The sequence below is a fragment of the Rissa tridactyla genome, chromosome 16, assembly GCF_028500815.1.
Source record: "Rissa tridactyla isolate bRisTri1 chromosome 16, bRisTri1.patW.cur.20221130, whole genome shotgun sequence".
In the NCBI taxonomy this organism is placed as follows: Eukaryota; Metazoa; Chordata; class Aves; order Charadriiformes; family Laridae; genus Rissa; species Rissa tridactyla.
Window position 1 is genome coordinate 2,193,642 of NC_071481.1, and position 26,269 is coordinate 2,219,910.

Genomic DNA, 26,269 nt, shown 5'->3' on the forward strand with positions numbered 1-26,269 from the left:
TCACTTCATGCTGATAAGCTTGAGTGTGTCAGAGGTGAGTGTTTACGGGTGAAAATCACTTTTCTCTTGTTCAGTAAAGCACCAACTTTATTTGTCGAGCACTTGCGGGAGCATCTCTGCTGCTTCCCAGCTCCGGGGGATACAAAGCCACGCCAAACCGGTGTCAGACTCAACCAGCAGCGCACTGGTCTGGCAAATCCAGAGTCGGTGGCATTCTATACCTGCGGAATCCTCATTTTGCATAAACGCAAATGCTGATGCAGGGTGTCACACGGTGGAAAACCAGGTTGACGATTTTCCCATCTGCTAGGCAGGGTAGAATCTAGAATGCTCAACTTGTAAACTTTAGAAATATGGAATAAAATGCAGAGTAAGATTCTGACAAAGTGCAGTTTTTAAAAAACAAAACAAAACAACAACAACAACAATAACACCAACAACAAGACAAAGTGATGGCATGCTGCATTTTTATTCCGGGGCTGCGGCTTGGATCCCAAAATTAAAGTAATTTCTTTTTTTAAAAACAAAAAAGTTTTTTTTTAAAAAAGATGTAGGCTTATTCACAGCAGCAAAAATGTTGGTTTTCTTTTCTGTAGTATCCGACAATGTGATGTTGCACTCTCCTTGGGCACAGAAATCCTGACTGACAGTTCATAATAAAAGCAGGTAAATACTGAATTTATGGGAAGATGGTGCAACAAAGATGAGTTTTCCAGAAAACACAAAGCTGAAGTAAAGATTTCAGAATGACTTCAAAACGCGTATGTCTTCTGCTTTATTTCTCAACTGACTTAACAGATCATGAATTTCCTTCCTTTATTTCCTTCTTTCTTTTCCTAAAGCTGAAGTGCTCTTGGATGAAGTGAGTCTTTTGAACACAGCGATTAATGAAGACGTCTTCAGAAGAGCTGGCGTGGTCTGTCTGCACAGGCCGAAGTCTGTAAGGCTGCTCTGTAACGTCTTCTCTTCCCATCCCCGCTCCCACCCACCCCTTTACAGTCCCGCGTCTTCCTTTCGTCTTGTGTTCAGGCCAGGAAATGAAGAGAATTCTTTCTAAGGAAAAAATCAACTTTGAAAAGCACTCTGAAATTCTCATACAACCACGTGACGGGATTAAAACTGCGATGGCTTCCTAGATGGCTGGAAAACTGCTAATGAAATGGCATCATCACCAGAGGGCTTCTACGTTAAGAATCCCAAAGCCTGTAACAAGTCATTAAAAATTGTGCATCGAAGGTTTTTTTTTGTTTTGCTTTTAAAGGTTCATTATAAAAATCTTGTTAATTTTTTAATACCAAGTCTGTGTAATGAATTCTTTTAAATAGCTTATAAGAAAAGTTTGTTTATTTTTGAATTCCAAAATGTTCCAACAGGCAGAAGGGCAACACAAAAACACTGCCATGCTCGCCTTTTACGCTGATTTTAGTTGGACGATGCTGCTTGCTTGGAGTTTGCCGGTAGAAAATTTGCTGTGGACTTAAAAGTATTCTGTTTATAAACACTTTGTGTTTTATAGGCACAGTAAGATGTTGTGCTATATGGATTGGAAAAGAAAGAGGCGTAATTCAGTGCTTCTGTTATAAAGAGTAACATTTGCCTTCCGACTAATAAGAATCCATATTCAGAGATCTGTGTGCCAAGACACAACTACTCACACATGCACTTACACGCGTCCCCACCCCTCCTCCCTTACTGTGCATACTCTCGTTCTGAAGGTGTGTCAGACGCTGCGGTGGCTGCTCAGTTCTCGAGGCTGCTCGCTGTGCTCTCGCTGCTGGGCTGGCTGCTGGATTTAGGCCACAGTTGTTCCTGAAGTTCCTTGACTACTTTTTCCAAGTGTTCCCGAGCCTCTCTTTCATGCATCAGGTCAGCTCGGAGCTGCTCCCTGTCAGCCTCCGCGTGCTGAAGCTTAACCTGCAGATCCTCAATCTAGAGAAAAGCAGAGGAAGAAACATCATAAACTATTTTAATGTTTCGGTTCCATTGTGTGTTTGTGGCCTGTAAGACAGACAAAGTGAGAGGAGGAATAAAACAGCATGTACTTCAGACTTGAGACTATAAAGGTTGAGGTGAGGAAGGAATTCCCTTTTCCCTATTATTTTTGTGCACGCTGCTGTACAATTATGCAAGTGCTTTGCATGAACTGTTTAGCTTTGACTTTCTCAAATATTTCTGGTGGCTTAAGTTGCAGAAAGGAGGCTGAAAAACAGAGTAGTCAGGAGTGCCTTAGTGTAACGGAGCTCTGGTGACTGTACTTCTTAAGCCATTACTCTTATTTCTTTACACAGACAGCACTTCAGCAAACTGAACCACACGCTAAGTTTGCACGGGTAATTTACTCTCAGATCTTTTACAATGGTTCTTAAGAGGAGAGACCAGGAACAGCCCCAGTTACCTTTGGAATAGCCCGTGTCTCCGCGATAGAGTAATGTCCAACAAGAGCCAGTGCAGTACCCTCCCGTACACAAGAACCTTTATATCCTGCACTTTAAAATGTGCAGAAGCGTGGGGAGGCAAGGCGGGCACAGTGCAGATGGCAAGGGGATTGTGAACATGGATGCGAGAACTGGGCCACAGGGAGCCCTCTGAGCGAGTAGAAACTCTCCGAGCAACAGTGGGAATTAGCACCATTTCACCTCGTAGGTAAGCGGCTGGCCTGGGGAGGGAAGCAAGGGGACTGCGCAGGTCCTAAAGCGTCATAACTTTGCACAGAAATGGACTTAAAGAAATAAATGCTCCAAATAGCTGCAGAGAAGCTCACATGCTGAGCTCTAACAGTCTTTTTCCAACTTACAGCAAGAGACACAGATGGCCTCAGCCTCCCCGAAGGCCTCAGCAGTCAGTCAATCATCCTAGTTTTCACTTACTGATACCAAAGGCAGAGAAAAGCCCCGGTATTCAGGGGTGTAAACATTAGAAAAACTGCACTGGCTTGAAAGATACCATTTCAGGCCACAAACAGACAAGCAGTTATCAAAGCCTGTTATTTAACAAAGAGAAGGCAAACTCCTATGTTCTGGGCTCAAATGAAGGCTACCCCATCACCCCATCCATGTTTAGCTCTCAGGCTCAAGGTGAGAAGAAAGGCAGGCCTAAAACCACACGGATACTCAGTTAAGCATCGAGTACTTTAAGCTTACACAAAGACATTCAACCCTGAAGTTGTTATTTCCTCTCTTGCTTGCCTGATGCTTGCTCGGACTCAGCCTGTCTAGAGAATTGTAGTTTCCTCAAAAATAAGAAGTAACGAATACAACCGAAGTGACCGACTCTGTGTGTGCACTCCAAATTAAAGAGACAAGGATGGATAAAGCGTAATTTTAAAATTTCTTACACGACTTAAGTTCTTAAGTTATATTGATGTCTTGTAAAATTCAGGCTTTGAAGTTACTTGATAGAAAAATACCTGGAGTGCCACGCAGAAATCTGTGAGGTAGTTGCTAAATAAAGCAGTTCCAGACTCCACGGAGGGAATTTATTAGGAGACTGAAAATCTACATTGTCAAAAACTGTCACGTGTCTCACAGACCGGGGCGGACACACCTGCAGCGTTGCAACGCGCCGGTTGGTCCGGATGGGTCCGCAGGGGTTTACTTTTAGCTGCACTTGCTCTTGCCTTGCCTTTTTTCCCCTCAAGTGGAAGTCAACTGCCGGCACCGCCCAGCGCAGCAGCGCTCACTCTGCTTCTGTTTAGTCTGGACACCTCTTATCAGCGAGACATCCTGTGATGCTCGGAGGAAGCCCACATCATTTCCTGCTGCGGGGCTCCCGGGCAGACATGGCTCATACTGGTACAAGCGCACCACTCCCCTTCCCGTTATTGAGCCTGGCCTTAGAAGAATTTCTGATTGCTGTTGCTTTTTGTTTTCCTTCCCCTCCCCCCTTAAAGTAACCACACCAAATATCTGCAGCTCACGCTTCAGGCCTAACAACACGTTTGCGTGTGTGTTTAACAACACGCGCGGCAGGAAAGCTGCTGTAGTAAACACGGTGTAGAAGTGTTGCCGGTACCATTACTGCAGGTGTGTCACAACCTGCAAGTCAATCTTGCGGCTGTGTGACACCTTTGTGGCATTTGCATGTAAGTGATACAGCTCTGCTGGAGGAGTTTAAATTTAGGCAAGCGTGCCTCATTTTTCAGGGCCCTTCTGCTGCCAACGCCTGCTGACCCTTGCCTTTTACTTCCACATTTCTGGGGCAGGCTCGGTGCTCGGTGGTGGGCAGGGGGTGTTTAGGTGGGAGCGGGGCAGGGCAAGCCCCCGGGCAGGCGGGCAGCGGAAGGGAAGGAGCCTGCAGGAGAGGGGCTGGCTCTATAGAGCCCCTCTCTCTAGCGCGGGGGGGCGAGGGGGTTAAATCGGGCGTGGGACCGTGCCCTGCGATAGGAACTGCATTACTGTGCAACTGGGATTGTTTTATTGGAGGAAGGGGCAGGCAGGGCAGGCAATGGATTCCTCTCCAGGGCTGTTTCTCACGGAACGCCAGGAGCTGCCATGCTGCTTGGGGCTCGGCGTGTTAATGCCGGCTCATTTGAGGGGGCCTGGAGGAGTGGACGGCCTTGCGTTCCATGTGCCCTGCGACACCAACACGACACCACGACTTAAGGATGTGCAGCCTGAGCTCTTGGATCGCTTGGCTTTGGATGGTTTAAATAAACTTCAAAATCTTTTATTACAAAAGAATCTGATGCGGAGAGGGCGGGGAGAGATTTTTTAGTTCTAAAGCTTAACGCATACATGTTGCTTGTAACAACACGTTCCTGCATTCCTAGAACTTCCATTGAGATGAAACTGGAAGTCTTTTCTTAGACCTGACAGTGTGCTCTTCTTCTGCTTTACAACTGTAAACATCACGCCTTGCCAGCCCTGCAGTTTGCTTACTGACGGGCCTTGGTTTTTTCTCCTGTTTTAAATAGTTCCTGTAGGTCTAGGCCAATTTCAAGGAACACCCCCACTATTAGAGAAAATGGCTCTGCCTAATATTCCGGTATTGAAATGGATCCCTATGCACTGACAGTGCCAAGAGAGCATTAGTGGAGCTGAAATGATGGCTAGCATTTGTCTTATTTCTCTGTAAATGGTGATTTCAATGACAAATGTGCAAGGTCCTAGGCGGAGTTGTGTGACTGACAGAAGAGGTCAGAGTGTGGCGTCAGTTAACACCACGCGGCAGGGACTAGGGCTGTAAACAGACGTGATGGGGCAGGGACGACGGCCAGAACAGAGCTGGACTTGTATCGCGTTAGACAAAACAAGGCCACTGGCATTAGCGGACAGACAGACACCTGAACTAACCCTGAAAACTGCAGACACTAAGCTCACTTGTTAGCCCAGTTTTCCGCGTTCAGGCCTTACCTGGGCTGAGTACTTGGCCCGGAGCCTGCCCGCCTCACAGCCCTTGTCGCACACCCGGATCTGCCTGGCTTGTTCCAGTTCCCTCTTCAGTCGTATCCGAGACTCATTGGCTTCCTTCATTTTCTTCTCATTCTCAGCTCTCAGACGTTCAATCTCTTTCCGTAAGTTGCGCTTCGCCTCCGTTGCTTCTCTCAGTTTCTCTTTCTTAGCCACTCTGAGGAACTCCAGCTCCTAGGACACAAAAGCAAACTTGTGAGAAACGAGGAGCAGAGACTGAGTTAGTGCAAAGCAGCAGAACTGCAAAGGAGCGATCCAAATTCCCACCTGCTGCTGGGTATGGCCGAGAAGGCTCATGTCGAAACCTCATTCTGAACTTTGTACAAGCTCTTCTCCTTCAAGTCCACGTGCGATCCTACACTCAAGATACCCTGAATTCTTGGATAATAAAAAGCTATACACCACATTTTGCTTTGTCAAGCAAAATAGCTGTGACCATCTGTGAGTGAATAAAGATGAACCGCAGTTGGAGAGAGCTCCCAGCAATGTGCTCTACACCAGCTCCGAGTTTCAAACAAACCAACTGTAACGCCTGCGCTTTGATTGAACGCACTGACGATACACAGCGCTGTGATAAATGCGATTTGTGAATGCCCTCTGTGTAGAGCAAAGCTGAACAAGAAAGTTCGCTACTTGCTGAAGAGCTCAGTAAGCAGTTCCATTTTATCAAGCCCCCCCAAAATCCACTTAAGGCAACTATGAGAGAAAACCAAATTGTGCGTCTTCTAACTGGAGGCGGTTCTGTTTCGCTCGAGGTAACTGGTGTGTGGCCCTAAGTCTCCTGGCAACCAGCCAAGGCACCGCTCCGTCACAACATCTGGAAAACTCCAGGCTAAAACCTGAGGCTAAATCAAAACCATGCCTTGCTCTGGAAATCGCCCCTCTCACTGTCCAGGTTCTTAATGGGAGCTGTTACTTGAAATCTCAAACCCAAGAGAGAGCCATTAATTGAAGTGATAACGATAAGGAACCTAAAGCTACAAAGGAAGAAACTCAAGTTTTTTAAAAGCTGTTGTTAAAAGACACGTTCATCATAAGCGCAGAACTGTGGCTCACTAAAGGTCTGTCTCCTAAGTGGTTAAATTAGAAACTAAAGTTCCATTTTTTTCCCCCAGCAGCAGCATTTCCTCTCTGTCAGAGGCGAACCCTCGCAGCAACGTGTTTCGGTTAAGTAACGCTGCCGTCGGGTCATGGGAAATGCACTCTTCTGACAATCTCACTTCCCAGCCAGGCCATTGTTAGCGCAGCCCCTGGAAGCGGGGACACGAGTCCCGTCCGTACGGGGAACTGGAAACCCCCAGCTGCCCGAATGGGAAACGATGGCCAGGTACCGTATTCCCTCTCGCTCTGACACTCAATCCTGCTTCGTCAACTACTTCATTTAATTCCTGCTTTAAGTACACCCTATGTATTTAGTCTGGATATTTAAAAATTAGCTTTAAATATATATTACTTATAAATATTTACTTTTAAATACATAAAATAAAACACGAGGGAATGAAGGGATTTGCTCAAGGTGACAACGAAGCGTTCAGCTGAACAGACAGCTCTCGGCCTCCCTTCTCCAGGACCTCGACCTGCAGCTTTGCCCGAGAGGCGAGCGGCCCAGAACCTGGCTTGCTGTACGCAGCTCTTCCAGAAGTGTGAGTTGTCAAACTTCTGTTACAATTCTCACTGCGATCACATCTACGCACTCAATACAATCTCCCTCTCACCCCCTCCTGCCTGCTAGTGGATCTACTACTGGGGGTTTTTGGTGCTTTTTTAACACAGCAGTCATATCGCACACAGATCACGTGCGTGAGCGCTGTCCTTTGTTTCATTCCCCAAAGAAACCACCTGCCTCGTGCCAGCTAACCAGGCCCCGCGCCTGCTGCTGCCCAAGAGTGCAGGTGCTGCTCTCCCACCTCCCATCCCAGATGAAACAAGGCCCTTGTTCCACAGCCGGCACCCCAGCTGCACCGCAGGGCGTACATTTCTAGCCAGGTTACAGCTCCACGCGCAACACTGGGAGAGGACACGCCAATCCGCACTGGCTCTGCCTTCCATTTCTACGTACTACTTCTGCCCTGGCTCAATAAAACGAAGGTTCACCCACCATTGAGCTCAGCCCCTGGGATTTGGGAATGGCCAGTACTTATCTGCTGCCTTTTCTGTCTGACTGCTCTTTCTTTGACGTGACCGATGTATGAAGGATTTCCACAAATAAGGAGCTGTTTCACTGAATGAAGATGGCTAATGGGATGCTTAACGAGGAGCAGCAGCTCAGCTCTTCATCAGAGCTTCAGCAACTGTCTCTGTGTCCCAGGAACACCCTCCCTCAGCTGGGCAATGGCAGGAGTGTCACAGATCTTTTAAAACTACAGATAAAGCCTCCATAAGGACAGAAATGTTTTTAGTTCAGTGAAATGAAAACAAAATAAACTGTGCTGGACTAGGAGATTTTTTCAGTAATGACAAGATGTTGATTTTGGTAACCATGGATTTACACCCCAAGGCAAAACCAGGTGGCAAGCGTAAAAATGTAGGAATGGTTCCTGTATGCTTTGGTTTCCCAGCTGAATTTACAAGCAGTACCCCAGTAAAGGCTGTTGCTATTTGGGAAAAATGAGGCAATTCTTTTTCACATGAGACTACCTAATGGCTTCTACCTGGAAGAGTATCTGGAGACAGCGGGAAGAGAAAGCTGTTTTGCAGCATTACCTGATGTAGGCTGCGTTTGGCTTGCAAGGCAGCGTTCAGCTTCTCTTCCTGCTTCACTCTCATTTTAACAACTTCATGGAGGAATTTTTCTTTGGCTTCTTTTGTATCCAGGCCACTGTCCAGGGCCTGCCTTAGGTGCTCCAGCTCGGCTTCCAACCCGCTGCTGTGAGAGTCGGAATGTGGTGCAACCTCGTATGAACTGCTGACTGGGGCTGGGGCTTGCATCCCAGGCGAGCTCATGTCCTTTGCGGAGCTGGATGAAGTGAAGGATGGGGAGGAGAGCGAGGATAAGGAGGAGGTGACTGAAAAATAGAAACATTGAAAATTAATTAAAAATTGTCTAAAACGAATATAAACATGCTGAGGCCCTTTTGTACAGAGGAGATACTCAATATTGAATGAGCAAAATGGAAGAAAGAAAATACTCGCTTTATGCCTTGATACTTGAAATGTGATGAAAACGCAAACCTGACTGACCTGAGGGACCGACTTACAATTTGCTTGAATCGTGACTTTGGAATTTATGTCACAAACAGTGTTTTCACCGTGGGTGCCAAGAAACAGATTTCTTCAGGGAAACCTACATGATCCTGCTGTTTTCAGGGGGTAAAATTTCTTCTTTCTGCACAAACTGCATGTACTGAGTGAAGACTGAACCCACTGAGGGCAGCAGCAGAATTATCTAAGTGACGTTAATGAGGTGACACCAGTCTCTTCACCCTTCGCTGTGAGGCCCCGTTCGGGAACGCTGTTCAGGAACATACCGGCTCTGGGTCTTTCTGTATTCAGCGCCACGGATGCCGTACTGAGACTGTGACCACATTCCTTGACACAAAATTCCACACTTGCACGTGTGTGCGCTCTGGAATTTTTACGGGCTATTTGTGTATATCCCACAAAGGCTTTTATAGATGGCTCGTGATCAGAGAGCAAACCATCACTTTTCATGTGAACAGCACATACAATCTGTCCCCTGCACAACATTTACCTGCTTTAATAAAAGACTCCAGGTTAGTGGACACCTCTGGCTCAGCTGCTTCTTTCTGTCAACGCATGTTCCTCTCCCAGGAAAACACCCCCCCAGCTTAAGTTCCATTCTTGGTTTTCGTTATTATTTAAGGCCGTATTTTTACATCCTGATGAGGCTTCCAGAATTATATTTAATCACACCAGGAGTTGAACAGCTCACTCACGTGAATTACTGAGGAAAACCCAGCACAAATAAAACAAAATAAAGGCAGATATAACGATCACTTACATTCTTCCCTGGTTTCTACTTCAATTTCTGCTTCTGATTCCTTATCCTCTTCAGTGGCAGTAACGGTGGCCGCAACAGTGGCTGCTGCCTCTGGGATAACTGGGTTCTCCGCAGCGAGTTTTCTTTTCCGTGGCTGGACTGTGCTGCTCAGCGACTCGCTGCTCCGCGATACCACTGTGGCACAGGGGGGGGTGCTGACAATTTTCTGTTGGGCTGGAGGTGCAAGTGCCACATTGGGGGCCACGGCATTCTCAAAGCTTTTGTACGAGTAAAAACTGTTAGAGGGGGAGGCAAAAAAGAAGGAGAAAATAGTCATATTCTCGGCTTTAAAATGCTTCCCAATGCATGTGTTACACTGAAACTGCAAGATAATTACTGGAATGACAGTGAAGTTCCACTGATTTACACCAGCTGAGAATCTGCCTATGTATCTGTGTAGCGTTTTGCACTCATGTAAACATGGAGGTGATGTATACACCTGATCTCCAGCCAGATCAGAAGGGATCAGATTCAAAGTGCCACATATTCTAAGAGCACCAAAGAGATGAGATCTCCCAAAGTCTAAAAATTAGAATGATGTTTCATCCTGATCTTCATGCGTTATTGTTGTACCCAACTGCACAGTTTTACTTCTGTCTATCCACAAATGTTTTCTAAACACGGAAATGGCACTTCCTTAAGAAAGGCTACGGAAGTTGAAAAAGCATTTAGTTTTTTGACACAGCACACATCTGAGTGCATGTAGGTAAAAGCACAGATAAAACCCCAACAAACCTCTGTTAAAGGACAGTAACATTGCAATGTCAAATACACAGAATTTTTCAATAAACATCACCAAGACTGTCTATTTCTCCTGAACCTGTCGAAGGTGGGTTTTTTCCCCAAGACTTAGATTGGCCAAATTTCTCACAGCGATACCAAGGGCATCCTCTGACACCAGTTTAGCCCTTCTCTCCCAACTAACTGAAAAGTTTAAAAGCAAGGACACGCTGGTAGGCTTTCTTTTACTTTTTTTTTCTTTCCTTTTTTTTTTTTAAGTCAATCCTCACAGTTTCTGAGAAACTTGTTCATAAGGACAGCAAAATATGTTCTCCATAACGCTCCCTAAAAACACCTGGCCGCTTTAGTCAAACTTTCCAAAGAAACCATTACCCTTAGGCAGAAATCTGGCACAAAGATTTTTCAGACTGAACAGTTCAAGTCTGGCGACGGAATGTGTAACTGCCCTGACGCTTCCCGTGCCGTGACACCAGCAGTCCCACCTATTGTGGGTGGTGACTCACTCTTGTACCAGTTTAATTATGTTCCTTATCCAAGAGCAGACTCTGGCCCACAGCATCAGCTTTCTGATGGGCCTTACCAGCTGGAGTCCCGCGCCGGCTCTCCCGCCCAGCGTGCTCTGCCATCACCCAGCACCGCCGCCCATCGGGAGGGAAGGGGGCTGCCTGTGCCGCCCATTCGGTCCTTCGGCCTCCTCTGCTCTTGTCGGTGCAGGAGGCCACACGCAGCCGTGCTGGGAACGCGCTGCCCGGAGAGCGGATCAGACCTGCGGCAGCTCCCGACTGGCAGTTGCCTGGAAGTGGCCGGCTGGTCCCTGCCCACCCGCCCTCGGAGAGCGACTCAATCTTCCTTTAACCAGTGAAGTCTGAGAACTTCTGATGACCGTACCCCAAAAGGATTGTAAGTTCATAGAAGCAGCCCGCATTTCAGACTTTCATGGCATGTTGCACCTACCTAGTTAATGGATGCACAAAATATCAGTACTTATTTTTGTTTCCCTTCCGCAAATTAAAACATTGCAGCTGCAAATGCTTTTTAACCTGATACTAGTGGACCGACCGAATGAATTACAAAGCCACCAGCCAACAGCACAAGGGAACAAACATAAAGCTACTTGCTGTCAAATAAACCTGCAGGGCTGCGAACCCCATTCCGCCCTCGGTTCATGTCTCCTCACCTGTCGCGGATCAATGCGGGAAGATGGGTGGAGAGCTCTTTCTCATTTGCCGATACAGCAGGGGACCAGGGCCGGAAAGCTGAGAGACGCTGACGGGGGTGGACACAGCCAATACTCTGGGAAGGAGGGGAAAGAAAAATAAGTAAATACAAACAATCTTTTAAACTATAAACACAACGGAGTGCTAGTGATGATTTTCAGTACGTTCTGTTATCTCTAAAACTACTCCCTCACTGGCTAGGACCTACCTACTTAGTAGATTCCACTGGAAGAGAACTGTACTAATTTAGAATCTCACATGTTTTTTCTCTGTCCGTAAGTTACATGTAGTTTGCAGAGAGCACAAAAGGCTCCTGAGTCTTTCAGGATTCTTGCACCTCAAAGGCACGAAGGAATTGCTTACGCCTTTGTCACAACCAAGGTGAGTGAGCGCTGGCAGAGAGCAAGGAGACTGGGAGGGCTGCACAGCTCAATGTTCACCAGGAAAAGGATAAAAGTGTTATTAACTTAGAAAACATGGGCAAGTTCTTCCTCTCATTTTCTCTTCTGGTTTCAGTAGGGGCATGCTATATGCTAATTTGATCTCTCTTTTGATTACAAAATATTCAGCAATCACCTTATTAGACGAACTGGATAAGGACCGTAACCAACTGGACTGCTTTTCCTTCTCAGTAGAAGCTGGAGATTGGGAAGCAGAGTCATCTATTTTGGGCTTTTTGGAAGCAGGAGGATCTGAAGGGACCTGAAACAAAGACAGGCAGGAAAAATCAAAGACAGAACTAGTCATTTTGCAATCAGCTTAAAAACAGGTAAAAGCAAATTTTGTATTTAAAAGAAGAAACACTGGGGCTTCTTCTGCCTCTTTAAACCTAAGGAAAAACAAAGGAGTGAAAACAAGGGACAGACACGTATGACAGAATGTGGCTTCTTTTAAAATACTTCGATAAAGTGTAGATGGTGCAGGAGTGATAGGCAGTAATGTGAGAGAGACAGTCACACCATTTGCAGCAAACTATCTGCCTTTTATTATTTTTGTATGCAGAAAGGTAAGGTTTAATGTGGTTGCTGAACTGGAAAGATTATTTTAAACGAGAACAGAACAGACTTTGTTATTCTGTTTGCAGTGGTTGTTATGCCGATGACTTCACTACCCCACAGCTGCAGTGGATTCTGGGGGTGCTGCCAAGAGCTGCTTTGCCTTTTCCACAAGTGGCTCAGCTTGGCCCATAAATCATCCTCAAGCATAAGAAAGCCCTTTGGCAAGCAAAACCCCTTTCCTTCAACACTGTGAAGGAATAAAATTCCTATAGTCCCAGCGTGGCTTGCAAAAAAATTGGTAACTACTGGTCTAACTGGTGCAGTGGGGATACCAGCTTGAAGCCCTGCCAGTACAAACACGTCTATCAGCAGGGAGGGAGAAGGTTCTGGACCTTATGCTGCATCACAACTAGAAGTAAGAGAAACGTACCACCTCAGTTTCTATTCCTTTTTATTTCTTTTCTTTCTCTTTGCAAGTCCGAACTCTCTACCTTTCCATATTCCCACTCAACTTGGTTCTAAGGAAGGTGGCAGAACCATGCTGTAATAACTAGTAACCGCTCATATTTACATTGAATCTTTTCATCCTTACACCTCACTGTGATTTCTGTGGGCAAACAAGTATTTATACAGGTGCGTCTGTAAAACACAGGCACGGCAACATTTGGAGAGCCTGAAATGCTTTAAACCCGGCTCTATCTGCCAGTGAAAGGAAGGATGTTATTTGCCAGTGTCTTGTGTTCTGAAAATCAGTCCCCTTCAAGGCATCTGAAATTGGGAACTCAGAGCCTGCTTCTCCAAATGGTTATTCACTCCTGACAATTGTGATCTAAATGACTTCAGTTGAAGAGTACCTGAGGAACTGAAAGCACCGTTGTTAAAATGCCCTTCCCCAGCCTCCCAACGGACTTCCAGGCAAACCCGACAGCTACGTAAGTAGAGCAATGCCATCCCTTTCGCACACCTTAATTAGGAGGAAATTATGACCTCACGTCCACGAACAGCCTACTGCTTTCACGGAAGCAGCGTGGGACTGCGGCTCAAGGCGATGACTGTCTGGCTAATGCCAGCCCATCTGGCAGCACACGCCACTCGCACCTTCCCCAGCCCAGTGTGTGCAGTAACGTAATCAAACCCAGTCTGGAGGATTTAGTAAAACATTCCCTGGCGCTCTGGCGCTTGGGGCAGCTTTCCATATGTAGCAGATGAAGAAGAATGACATGGGTGTGTATATGTGTAACCCCAAGTACAAAATTAGCCCGTGCCAGTGCCGAATGCCAGCTTCAATGGATTTACAGAGGATTCTTTGGGCACAGCTTCAGGCTCCCCTAGGGCTGACTCCCGTAGTGGCTATGGCACGGTCTCTCCCAGCGAACTCAACTAAGAAAAGGCATTTCTAAATGCTTTTTGTAGAAAACGCAGGACAATGCATTGGAAAAGATTTGTGTTTGCTCTCAGAGATGCTGTCTGTGCAGAATTAGTGACAGCATTACAAAGGTATTTGGCAAGTGACTACTGCTCCCAGCCCTATCCACTGGGGATGGTGAGCTGTGTGGGGAGGGGAGCCTGGGGTGGAGGGTGGGGAAGAAGGGGGGCTTGGAATGAAAAAGGCAACAGGTGGCAAGACTCAGCATGGAAACCCATTCCTCCCCCCGACCATCCGCGCTCTGCTCTGCAGAACATGCTGTTCGGGCAGGGCTGGAGACGGCCGTCCTGGGCCCGGTGTCCCCTCGGCCACAGCGCTCCCCCAGCCCGACGGCACCAGTACCCCAGGCAGGCACAAAAACGAGCAAGTGTCAGGTTTTAGAAAGGTTCGAGGAGAGATATTTCAACAGAATGATCTCATTTGCACGTTTAAAGAAATCATGTCTCATCTCCAGCTTTCTCCACTGTCCCCTTCGTTCCCCTGGCAATCAAGGCTGACACCGAGGACCAGGAGGGCTCGGAGCACAACGCATTTCAGCTGACCTGGGAAATGATGCTTAGCCTTTTGTCACCAGCAGCCAGTACTGATCTGAAAACATGAGCTGCTGCTAGAAAAAAAAAGCAGTAAACAAGGTGCGTGCATGGGGGAAAAACAGGTCTCCCTTCCCCACAAATGGAAACGGGGTGAAAAAACGGGGAGAGAAAAGCAGGTGCAAAATGGGGCATGTAGATTTTTCTAACTTCAAGTCATCTCCCACCACAGGACTCCTCAGTATTCCTAACAAACCAGTGCTGTCTAAAGTGGTAAAGCCCTTCAGCTGGACTCAGTAAAGGACTGCCACCAACATGACTTTTGAAGTGCTGTGATGGCCTCCACCACTTTTCTTTCCATGCACTATCCCATTTTGTTTACACAGGTCATCTGCTGGTTGAGGCAGGAATTGCCTCTTGGTACATGCTTAAAAAACCCCACCACGTATTTAGGTTCCATTTTAACAACAGCGAAAAGCAGTAGTTACAGTAGTTTCCCACCTGATCTATGAAACACTGAGGCACTACATGTTGCTGTTAATCAAGAGATGGAGGCTCAGCTCTGAAACTCATGAAACATAAGCCTTCTGACTGCAACCCATAGTCATTTGATTCCATCTGTGCTCCTGTACATGTCTCTCTGCTTGGCCATCCCACCGAAGACACTTTCGTCCCCCTCTGCAGAAATACTGGGGCTGTCATGGACTCATCAAAAATTCCACCTATAAATACCCAAAACAGGCCAGGAATGAACTATACCGTGTTTTGTGCTGCCTTCTGACGCTGAAAGAGGCAGAAGCAAATTTGCTCACAACTCTAGGAAGATACTTAGATGCGGAACAAGACCAGATACTGAACACAGAATCTTCTCTTCGTCTGACTCACCAATTACATCCCACTCTAGGAGAGGTTCCAGGCAACAATATACCCCACTCTGACACTTCCAACCCAGCCACGGCAGCCAGCAAACCTTGGTATTGGCTCAAATATGGATGATTTTATTTCATTTTCTCTCTTTGCCAAATAATGAAACATACGAAGTTGCAGAAGAAATACTGAAAATCTGGTGTAACTTTTTTGCCATCTTCATAAATGACTTACAAAAAACTTGAACCCAAACCCTAGAAGACTGAAATAAATATTTCCTTATTTCCTATTCAGTTTTTCTTCCGCTGCAGGCAACTTAATAATTTGTTGTCAAATGGGCTTTGTGCTGGGCAAAGTGATTTGTTAATATAAGTTTTCCGCAGTCCACAGCTGTAAGAAACTTCATGATACAAAGTGGGTCCAAAAAAGCTATGTGAAACATTTAACTTAAGCTTTTGGACTGTTGTTTTCTGAAGCAATTGATTTTTGAGGAAAAACAGATACAGAAAGATTTATAAAGTTACTAAAAAAAGATTTTTAGAAGTACATTCTGAAGGGAAATGTGGGCACATGAACTTTAATGTCAGCCATTTTAAGGCAAACCGAAATTAAGCAGCCCAATTTGGGCTTTAGCCAACCAGGGCCACATTTGACACGTCTGATCAAATTTTCTACTTCAATTAAGTATTACAGAAATAAACCACGAGATCAGTAGAAAGAATTTTTGGCCCTCTACTTCTCAGACAGACCAGCCTTCCCCAGCGCTCTGTCCTGTGACCAGAACCAGCAGCCCAAGCGGTACCAGGTCAGTGCGATACCTCAACGTTTCTTTTCATTGCAACAGAGAATGGAAAATGAGCCCAGAAAAAATTCTGAATTTTTAAGATTTGGGAGTGCTCATGGACATGATGCTTGGTGCCTGAGGAAATACATTTCCTGAAGTAAGTCACTTTCTCTTCCCTACCTTATTTCCGACCCTACGTAACTCGGCTGAGCAGATGACTTTGGGTCTCTCCTCACACTTTGCTCGTGGCCCGCAGCGATGGCCGCTGTACCCTGACGACCTCTGTGGTGGGAGCTGCGTTCCTCTAGGGACAAGCTGAGGCCACCACAAAGAGGGCTCTGGAGGGACAGAGCACTAGTATGGGCCAAATCCTGCTGATGGAGCAGGGGTGGGGTGTCAACAGAACCACAAATGGTCTTATGCAATTGGCAGTGGAAGCCAACACAAAGACACGTATCATACAACGGTGCACGTCCATCACGGGTCAAAAACCACCCACAGCACTATTGAACAGGGCTAAAACTCAGCGCAACCCCATGTTCTCAAACCACCAAGGACCCTGTTAAAACCCTTCAAACTTCAGTGTGCTCTTTGTCAAGCCAGGTTTTGCCATGCTACTGGTGCATGCGGCAGTGAAAATGGGCTTCTTTTGCCTTGTTAAGAATGGAAAACATTAGGTGAAAGGAGTGGAAAATATTTAAGAGGCCACCTTGTCTGTGGAACTTTTAGCTTAGAAATGTACCTTCAGCAAAGCAGCCCATGCTCCAAATTCTGATCCATCCTCTGACGACAAAATCTCCCTGTAACTGGGTCTAAGTTTGGCATCAAATTCCCAAATCTAATTGAAAACACAGATCTCTGCTAAAAGGGGGTAAGGGCATCTGTTTATCTGTGTGTAACCTTTCCCAGGCTGGGTGCGAATGCATTCCCACCACGTGTAGTGAACGATATGAGCAAAAGAATAAAAACTCCAGGCTTCTCTGCTCTTCAGATTCTGCGCCACAGTGCCATTGGTGGCCATTAGTGCCGCTGGGAGATGAGCCAGGCTGGGAGCAGGTGCAGTGGCCCACACTGCATGGGGCTACGAGCCCTCGCTGCCTCTGAGCCAGGCAGTTAAAGGGACAGAGCACGCTCCGTGCAGGTGCTTTGATGAGACTGGGGACTCTGTCCATTGGCCCAGTCCACTCCTGTTAAAGATGGACTGGAAATGTGGATACCATACCAGCAGAAATCACAGCATCCTACGCGGCATCTTTAGAAAGGAAAGATTTAGTGTACCCGAAAGCTATCAAGCTGTCCCAACACACAGAAATCTGTATTTCAGTCTCTTAAAAAAATTAATTGGGAAAATACTGGGAGGCTGAAGAATTCAATTTCATATTCCTAACTTGGGTGTAAATCAGAAATGTCTCCATTGCAGCTAGAAAAGCACGTATAACCAGAGCAGGCAAAATTTAAAAAAAAAAAAAAGGGCTGTAAATCTATAGATAGCATGCTATCGTTCTGCTCAAGCTATTGCTTCTGCTGCTAGTTCATGCAAACAGCTGAGTTCAGTTACACCATGAGAAAGGGTGGAGCTTCCTGTCTCACCCCATCCTCCGTCTGGGTGTGAAAATTAAGCAGCTTTCTCATTAGGGGCACAAACCACAAGACCAGACGCTGGTCTGATAGAAGCATGGAGAAACCCCAGAGAGAGACTAGCTGGGTTCAGAACGTGTCAGACATCAGAAGATAAAAATACACCGAAAGAGCAGAAAGCTGATTGTGAGCACATTTTACCACTAGCACCAAATGCCCGCGTTGGCGCCGAGTGCTGAAGCTGCCGTCGGTCTGTGCTGCAGCACCAGACCTGACTGGTCTGGACTTGACGGTCACTTGGGGTCCACTGGGTGAGCAGGGTCTTCCCACTAACTTGGTGAGCCTTTGATTAAAAATTACCTGGTTGTTATTTAATATGTTGGTTTTTTTCCTGTTAAAAACTGTCATCTGACCATCTTGGCTCACATTTACTCAGTTACTCCAAAGGAGTTTAGGCAAACATCTAAACCAGCAACTGTCCTACAGAGAGCGGGGAAGGTGCAAGACCCTGCTGGCAGTGAACACCCAGCACTACGGAGTTCTGAAAGACAAGCCTAGCACCTATTCTTAATAAAACTTTCCTCCTTAAGTAAAGTGGATAGGAAAGCTGGTTTTGTAAAGGACACGGGTGGAACACACAAGCAGAAAAGGGCTTGTGAATCCAAGTCTTGCTACTGATCATAGAATCATAGAATCTTCATGGTAGGAAAGGACCTTTGAGATCATCGAGTCCAACCATACGCACACACAAAAAAAAAATCCCTACAATCTCTGTCACTAGAGCATGCCCTGAAGTGCCACATCTAGACGTTTCTTAAACACCTCTAGGGACGGTGACTCAACCACCGCCCTGGGCAGGCTGTTCCAGTGCCTGACCACTCTTGCAGTAAAGTAATTCTTCCTGATATCTAACCTAAACCTCCCCTGCCGCAGCTGCAGACCATTTCCTCTGGTCCTGTCATTATTCCCCTGGGAGAAGAGGCCAACCCCCACCTCTCTCCACCCTCCTTTCAGGGAGTTGTAGAGGGCAATGAGGTCTCCCCTCAGCCTCCTCTTCTCCAAGCTAAACATGCCCAGCTCCCTCAGCCTCTCCTCACATGCCCTGGTCTCCAGACCCCTCACCAGCCTGGTCGCTCTCCTCTGGACACGCTCCAGCACCTCAATGTCCCTCTTGTACAGGGGGGGCCCAGAACTGGACACAGCACTCGAGGTGAGGCCTCACCAGTGCCGAGTACAGAGGCACCATCACTCCCCTGCTCCTGCTGGCCATGCTATTCCTGATACAAGCCAGAATGCTGTTGGCCTTCTTGGCCACCTGGGCACACTGCTGGCTCATGTTAAGCTGGCCGTCCACCATCACCCCCAGGTCCTTTTCTGCTGGGCAGCTTTCCAGCCACTCTGCCCCAAGCCTGTAGCGTTGCTTGGGGTTGTTGTGACTGAAATGCAGATCTATCCGATCTTAAGCAAATCATTTCCACTACCCTCCCCTAGGAAACTAACACCAATTCTGTTCTACATCAAAAGATGTGTCAAGAATAAAACCCTCTGATACTATAGACATACCAGTAAAAATCTTACAAAGGTGCGTAAAGATTTTCAACTATTTCAAATGCCTGAAGATTTTAACATATTTCAATTTGTGGATACCAAAAGTTTTCCAGAGCAGTGAAGAACCATCTCCAGCAAATTCCTGCCAGCCAGCAACAGGCTGGTTTTTCTTAGCTACTTTATACAGACCCATCCGTTAGGTCCTTGCTGGGTTACAAGGAACGGACTGGCCAGATACACATCTTATTGGGAAAACTCAGCATTATTTTAACACACTCCAAGAAGTCAAGGACCAAGTGGGAGTTCAGTCAACAATCTTTCTCACCCTCCTGAGGTGTTCCTCTAGGCCCAGACTGAGGCAGGACAGACGGCATTTTCAAAAGCTCATAAGCTGTACCAGAGCAAAAGCACATTAAAAAGCATCTCAGTAGACGCTCTATTTATTCTCCAGGTTTTGCCAAGTTTATTTCACCAACACTATCTTCCTCTTAAGAATAAACTTCTCCAATAGCCAAAAAACATATACACAGTGAAAAAGACGGATTGAAACTACCTTTCCAGGCAACTGCACTGCATTCAGTTATGGCATCTGCAAGTGAAGCATATGAGAATGCTGTGAATGCTTCTTATTTGACTTGGCAACTTAGCTGTTAACCGTTATTGGGACAAAGATTTTAATACTTTATAAACATTTCCTTGCAGGAAAGGCACTACAAAAAGTGAAATTTTGGGAGTTGAAGCACAGCAAGGGAACAAAAAATTGTAGGGATTATCGCTCTCATTACCTGCACTACTATTCAATAAAATACAATAAGTAAGAGAAGCTCTGAAAGCATCTTTCTACAGGAATTGATGGCTTTTCTTACTCAGCGATGAAAAGCAAATCTAAGCAACCACCCCAATCTCTGCATTTCATGCTGCTGGTGATGCCTGAAGAGCCCTAGGAAAGTCTCCAGACAATATTTGCATAGACCGTTGCTGAGAAATCAGAGTATGAGTTCTGTTCCTACTCCATGAAGAGCACATTGAGTAACACAAGTGGGAACTGAAAGACAGAACTTGTAGGTTCTATTCTAAATGGCTTTACTTGTTCACTTGTGTGACCATGGACCAGTTACTTAAACTCAACTGACCTGGAGATATAAAATGGGTAATATTAGTTATCCATTTTTTAAGGGTGCTATGAGGTTTATCTTCTACTTTTACTTGGAAGAAAAGGCTGCAAAGTCTTATTTTAAGCACAACGCAGTCATGGCCGTGTGTGATAACTCTTCTGCTAGTAGTACCCATCTGAATTTTTTTCTTCAGAGCCCTGAGACTGGCTCAGGCTCCTGCTGGCACAGTGACGGTATCATGTTGCACAGCTTTGTAAAATGGCATTTCAAGAGAAACGTACCTTTACCAGTGACAAGTATTCAAAGCTACTTCTGGAGGTTACCGAGACCACGATTCCTGAACTTGGGAACTCAACTTCGAATTCTCCACATGGTGCTTTTATGAATGACAGGCCTGAGTCTATCTACGAACAGGCTGAACCACAGGAGAACGGAGTGTGCTCTCTGCTTCTCTGGCTGTCCTCAGATTTCTTTCAGATTCCTAGTTAAAATGAAACTAAAAAATGCAAAAGGAGAGGTATCTTCCATGTGGGAAAAAGGACCCTTTCTCTGCACCCTTTAAGCTTCACGAGCACGTCACTGATGGCTGGAACACTTGCTTCCTAAAGCCTCTTTGTGACGTGGTCCAGAAACGATTAATAAGGTATTAGAGGTCTTTGTAAGGACTGCACTCTCACGTGGATTAAAAAAATGAATATATTCAGCTACAGATTGAAAGCTATGAAGGGTTGTCTCGATAATAAAAAAAGCTAAAAATAATGCTGTTCTATGGAGCTGTAAGAAGATTTACTGCTCGTCTACTGTATATATTTAAAAGAGAAAAAAAACCTACCACATTGCAGTGTCAGTTCTAGGGAGTGTATGTAGCATTTGTTTTATTTTTCTTTTTTACAATTTTGGTTTCATTGGGCAGGAGTCCAGACTTTCCATCTTCCCATTTTTCACTGCTCTGGTGGAAGCATAAGTACGCGTTTTACCCTGTCATTTTGGGACGTGTGATTACGGGAAGTATTTGCTTTCTATTCTTGCCTTCACAGCACACATGCTGGCTGCCAGTGTGTCCCCCCAGTCTGACCTGTGGGGAATCTTCACAAACCACAGTCGAGAGCGCTTTGGAGAGCGCCTGTTCTGCACAGGCATAAGAAGGAGCTGTGAAAAAAACCCTCACTGGAACTCACCTGCCCTCCCTTCTATTGATGAGCCTACAAGGACTCGCTTTGTCCCTTCCCGAGAGGGGAGCTTGTTGGATGGTTGTGAAAAGGCCTGATTCTACTTCACTGATAGCAAGGCAAAGCCAACTCCCAGCTCGTCTCAAAGAATCCTATGTAAAGAGGGAATGTCTTCGTCATATGGTAGTATAGGATGTTCATCTTAAAAAACTGGGAACAGAGTTTCTCTCACACCTGTGCAGAAAACCTTAATTTCTACGGAATCACATCCAAAATTTACAACAGAAGAAGTGAAAAGGGACTGGACTATTTTATTTCAGACACCATCTCAGTTTAAAGTAAATTCCTACAGAATACCCTTTGATGACTTCATTTTGTAAAGGCAAATTTAAATTATTTTCTAGAACAGTCTACATAGCCCCTGGCGTAAGTCATCATCCATTTTGAAGGCTTTTTGGCTAGCATAAAAGAAAGAAAAAAAGTTTTCTCTCCTGTCTCAACAGTTCCTTCCTTTTATTCTTTTAGTACAAAAATTAGGCCAGATGACATCTGATGATTACACTTATCCAAAGGAGCAAACAGTAAGGGATTTCTAGTAAGTTGTGGTATAGCAAAACCAGCAACAATCTCCCAGGTAAACCCAAAAAACCAGAAACTTGATTTTGAAATGGAGGGAGGAATTACAAATAACCTCCCCACTGTTCTATTGCACAAAGATTGGTAAGGCTCCTGGGATTCTTCTGGGCCACTGGAGGCTTTAACGCAAATTGCTGACTTTTCCCTGAGTTGAGCAGTAGTGAAGCTCGGTTAGCACGAAGAGGCAGCTAGTGCTACCTGGAAACTTGCATTGAGAAAAAATGCTCAGCCAGTTCAACTGGGTGTTTAATCCCTGATCTCAAAAATTGCTCTTTTATTTCACTGTTCTGCTTGTAGATCCATCATCTAAAATTACTCTTTGATATAGATCTGATCCTATAAGTCCTTAAAACCCTCCAAATATTCTACAAACGTTGAATTTTTAATAGCCTTTCTTCTAGTCTCAAAATTCTATGGATCTTTAGTAGTTGCTCAACAAAATCAGGATTTCCCATTCAAAGTGATTCTGCTTCCCTGATTCTTCCAGTTGAAATCCCTCTGCTATGGGCAAGCTTGAGAAGCGCAAAACCATTGTAGTATGATACCCACGGCACAGATGGGAAAACTGAAATAAGCCACACCGAGCCAGAAACAAACTAAAAGTCATGTCTTGAATGTGGCTCGCAGCTATTTCAATGTCAGTGTTAAATCCCTCAAATAAAGTACCTCCCTGATATTTTCTATTTTTCTTTTAAAGAAACATCTGAAAAGATAGCCGAATGTTTGTTACGCGATGTATTTGCTTTCTGGCTCTCGGCTGATGCAACTGGAGGCCTCTTTTCCACTGGCTAAGAGACTGTTTTGCCCTCCCAGTGGAAACTAAAAGTTACATCTTGAAAATAATTCCCTGCCCTGTGGTTTAAAACAAAACAAAACAAAACAGTTCAACTCACACTTCCCACTGGTTGAGTAGAGCCAGTGATTGGGACTAGTATAAACCAGGTCAGAGGGGCTAAAGAGAAAGAATGGCCCCTTTTCCTCCGGTCGTTTTTATTGGCAACAGTTGCCTGGGAACCCTCTGATGCGCTGTCAATACGAAGGGCCGGGGAGCGGGGCTGACGGAGGAGAACAAATGAAGCAGGGATCCGTGCCGGCACACACAGGATGGCTCTTCCAGGAAAACACAACGCAGGTTTGGCAGTTGGAAGGGATTAAGGTCTCAGCTCCTGTTGGAACTCAAGCTGAGGAAGTTATGCCATCAGATTCATCAAGGAAAATCAAAATTTCCTCTATGAACAGATCTACTTTGCCCAATCTTTGATGAATTGTTTGTGGGGTCACAGTTCTGGTAATTAAAAAGCTGTTTGCAGACAAAATTTTCTCCTCCCATTTTCTTTGAAATGAAACCAGGCTCTCTTGCTGTAACTGCACTTAAGTTCCAGCTCCAAACCCTCTCCAAGGCATCAGTTCCTGTACTGTGGAGACATGTCCACTCTGCCAGCCAAGAATCTCATTTTAATTTCAAATGTTACATAAAAGGACAAGCATTCCCCTTGTGATTTCCACTAATATCAGCTCTCTACCAGGCATGGTGTTCTTCCCCAAACACCAGCTAATACATAATGAACTTCAGCAACCAGGCAGTTTATGAGCCCAGGAAAGGGGAGCGCGGGCTTTGAATTGATGGGCCACAGATGGGCTTTTGGTCAGTTTTGTCAAACTCTCCTGCAGCAGCCGGGCAGGCAGCTCCAAGCTCCAGACTGCCCTGATCTGGGTTCTTCCCTAGCTCTTCTTACGCCTGCAGAGCTCCCTATGGCACAGAATCTGACCCCGATTCAGCACAGTGATGCAACTAAAAAGCTACAAGCACCCTACATTTGCACATCCCACCTTTTTATTTCGATTACAAGGACAGGCATTTGTTAAGAGACCTTCTTGCTTTTCAGAACTTCTTCCTCTTGGGTTCATCTGACTTTCATCTATCTTACTTTGGCATCTTTCCCAAGTACAAACCATGCTCTCACAGGTTTTATCACTATTAGAGAGGCACAATTTACCGCTGCAGTTACAAAGTCCTGTCCTGCTAGAACTGTCTTCACAGCACATCTACGACAACATACTTGGTTTCTCCCAGAAAAGTCCAAAAACTGTGGACATCTGAAACCACGACACTTCCAGTGCAGAAAGTAATCGCAATGGTGAGCTGTCAGGGCAACTGTCTCCCATCTATAGCCTTCTGTGCCAAAACTTCATTAGGCCCCTTGATGCTAGTCCAAAACCCTACCGTTCTTACAGCAGTGCACATCAGGCAAAAATACGATCGAGATCACATAGATCAACTTTACAGATAGTTACCAGATCTATGGTTTCTTGAATAATTTTGTATATTTAATTGGCTGTGCATTTTTGGAGTGAAGCTTAAAGGTCTGCGTTCGTTTTGAATCAGAGTAATTATGGAAGGAAAAGAAAATACCATATAAAATAGCAAAGTCAATAAGCAGTGTATATTTAACAATCTCTCACAATTCAATTGGAAAATAAGGCCTTCAGTCCTCACCCCACTCTTCCTCTCAGCATCTAATCTGGTACTTGTGACAGGTTGGTTTTCTTTCCAGACCTTTCCCCAAAGCCTGGCACATGTGCGTAAGCATGTGAGACTGAGGGGTGAGGGCAATGGACCGTCTTTTGTCAGCCTAAGCCAGGGACAACAGTCTGAGGACATCACAATGAGTTACTTCAGAGTCTGAAGAGCCAGCAGAGCATAGCAAATACGGCCCCACTTGTCTGCACTGCCATCCATACTTACCCACATTTATTCACAGGGCTCTTTCTGACAACCTGCTCTGCATGCCCGCCCTTCTACTTAATGAAAATGCATTTTATCAGCAGATCTAGTTTGGCTGTAGTGTCATTCTGGTAATCAACAATACACCGGAATGAAAAGTCTATGAAAACAATTGGGATCCTCAAGGCTGCAGAAAGGTGGCACTGCCCTAGGGCTGCAGTACATTTATTTTTCACTTGCATTTCATTTACTTGAGATAACTAAAAGAAAGTTTGAGACTGTTCTGGAAGATATGGTCTACATGCCCCATGACAGGACTGGAGCCAAGCTCCTTGCTTTGAAGCTCAAGTACAACAAAGTGTAAAGAAACAATTGCAATTAGCTCAAATATACTCACAAAGTCACTGCCTGAGTGTAACGCATCGCCAGTGAGTCTGAGTTTTCTGTTCTAACCAATGGACAATGCAGGTTTTTAAAACCAAGACTGCTTTAAATATGTATCAGCGAAAGTATACTGGCAACACATTGGCCACGGATTAAAATCCTGTAAAGGTTAAAAGACAGTGCAATGGAAGACCCCTGGTCCTGGTGAAACCAAACTGTACAAGGCCTCAGCTATTGATCCCATCCCTGTGGAAACTACCACCTTGAGTCTTTTTATCAAAAGGTAACTACATTTTTGACTGAAGGAGATGAGTAGTAACCACGTAGTTAAGGATATTTTAGGTCCCAATAGCTTTAAGTAAGATACTGAGCAAATCTAATATCATTAAAAGGAACTTGGTTTTCCTTCATATCTTTTCAGTCAAGGCAGGCCATTTCTGTAAGAACACAATTTTTGAGGAGTAACTTCTCACCATCCATATATAGAAGACAGGAAAAACCCAAATTCTTTGCTTCCAAAATGTTTTGAAAGCTACAGACAGGCAGATGCTTCCTTAAGCACCCGACAACTAACGTGCTCTACAATTCTAAGAAAGCCACAAGAAGCTCATCTACTTTAAGTAACAGTTATTACTTCTGAAACCTCCCCAGAGCTCCAAGGATAAAGGCAGACAACCAGTTACAGTCTTAGACTTTCAAAGCTTCTTTTGCTGCCTTTAGAAATAAGCATCACATGCTCTTTCCACCAGATGCTAAGTTCAGGGGGGCGGGAGGAGGAGGAGGATGAAGGAGAGGAGAGGCCGTTCCCAGCACACCAGCCCTGCTCTGTCAGGAAGGGGTTGCTTTGGAAGGACCTTTTATGTGCCAGGAGTGACTTAGGTAAATAGAAGTAATTTTAGCTAGGTCATTTACCATACAGAAGTGATACACTTTTGGACTTTTGTCCTTCAAAAGGGCTAGTAACACTGAGAAAAGAGAAACATTTCCAACAGTCCCCCCCCCAAATTAAAATAACTGAGCAAAATATTACCCCCTACACTGGGATGATCAACATGAACACCGATACTAAAGAAGAAACCTTCAGCAAATTCTCTCATTGAACATACAAAATTCTGTCAAAAACCCCACCCGTTTTTCTTTTTT

At 45.4% G+C, this 26,269-nt stretch overlaps 1 protein-coding gene across 2 annotated transcripts in view; it reads right to left on the reverse strand.

Annotated features, from left to right (window-relative positions):
- Positions 1 to 994: 994 nt before the first annotated feature.
- Positions 995 to 26,269, reverse strand: part of SKI (SKI proto-oncogene) — a 114,533-nt gene continuing 89,258 nt past the window's right edge. For both annotated transcript variants that reach the window (XM_054222211.1, XM_054222212.1), the window contains 6 exons: positions 11,943 to 12,068; positions 11,327 to 11,442; positions 9,370 to 9,644; positions 8,112 to 8,413; positions 5,352 to 5,582; positions 995 to 1,929 (listed from right to left, as the gene is read on the reverse strand). In XM_054222211.1, coding sequence (XP_054078186.1) covers positions 1,741 to 1,929; positions 5,352 to 5,582; positions 8,112 to 8,413; positions 9,370 to 9,644; positions 11,327 to 11,442; positions 11,943 to 12,068 — 1,239 coding nt within the window. In that variant the 3' untranslated portion in view covers positions 995 to 1,740. The remainder of the gene's footprint in view (positions 1,930 to 5,351; positions 5,583 to 8,111; positions 8,414 to 9,369; positions 9,645 to 11,326; positions 11,443 to 11,942; positions 12,069 to 26,269) is intronic.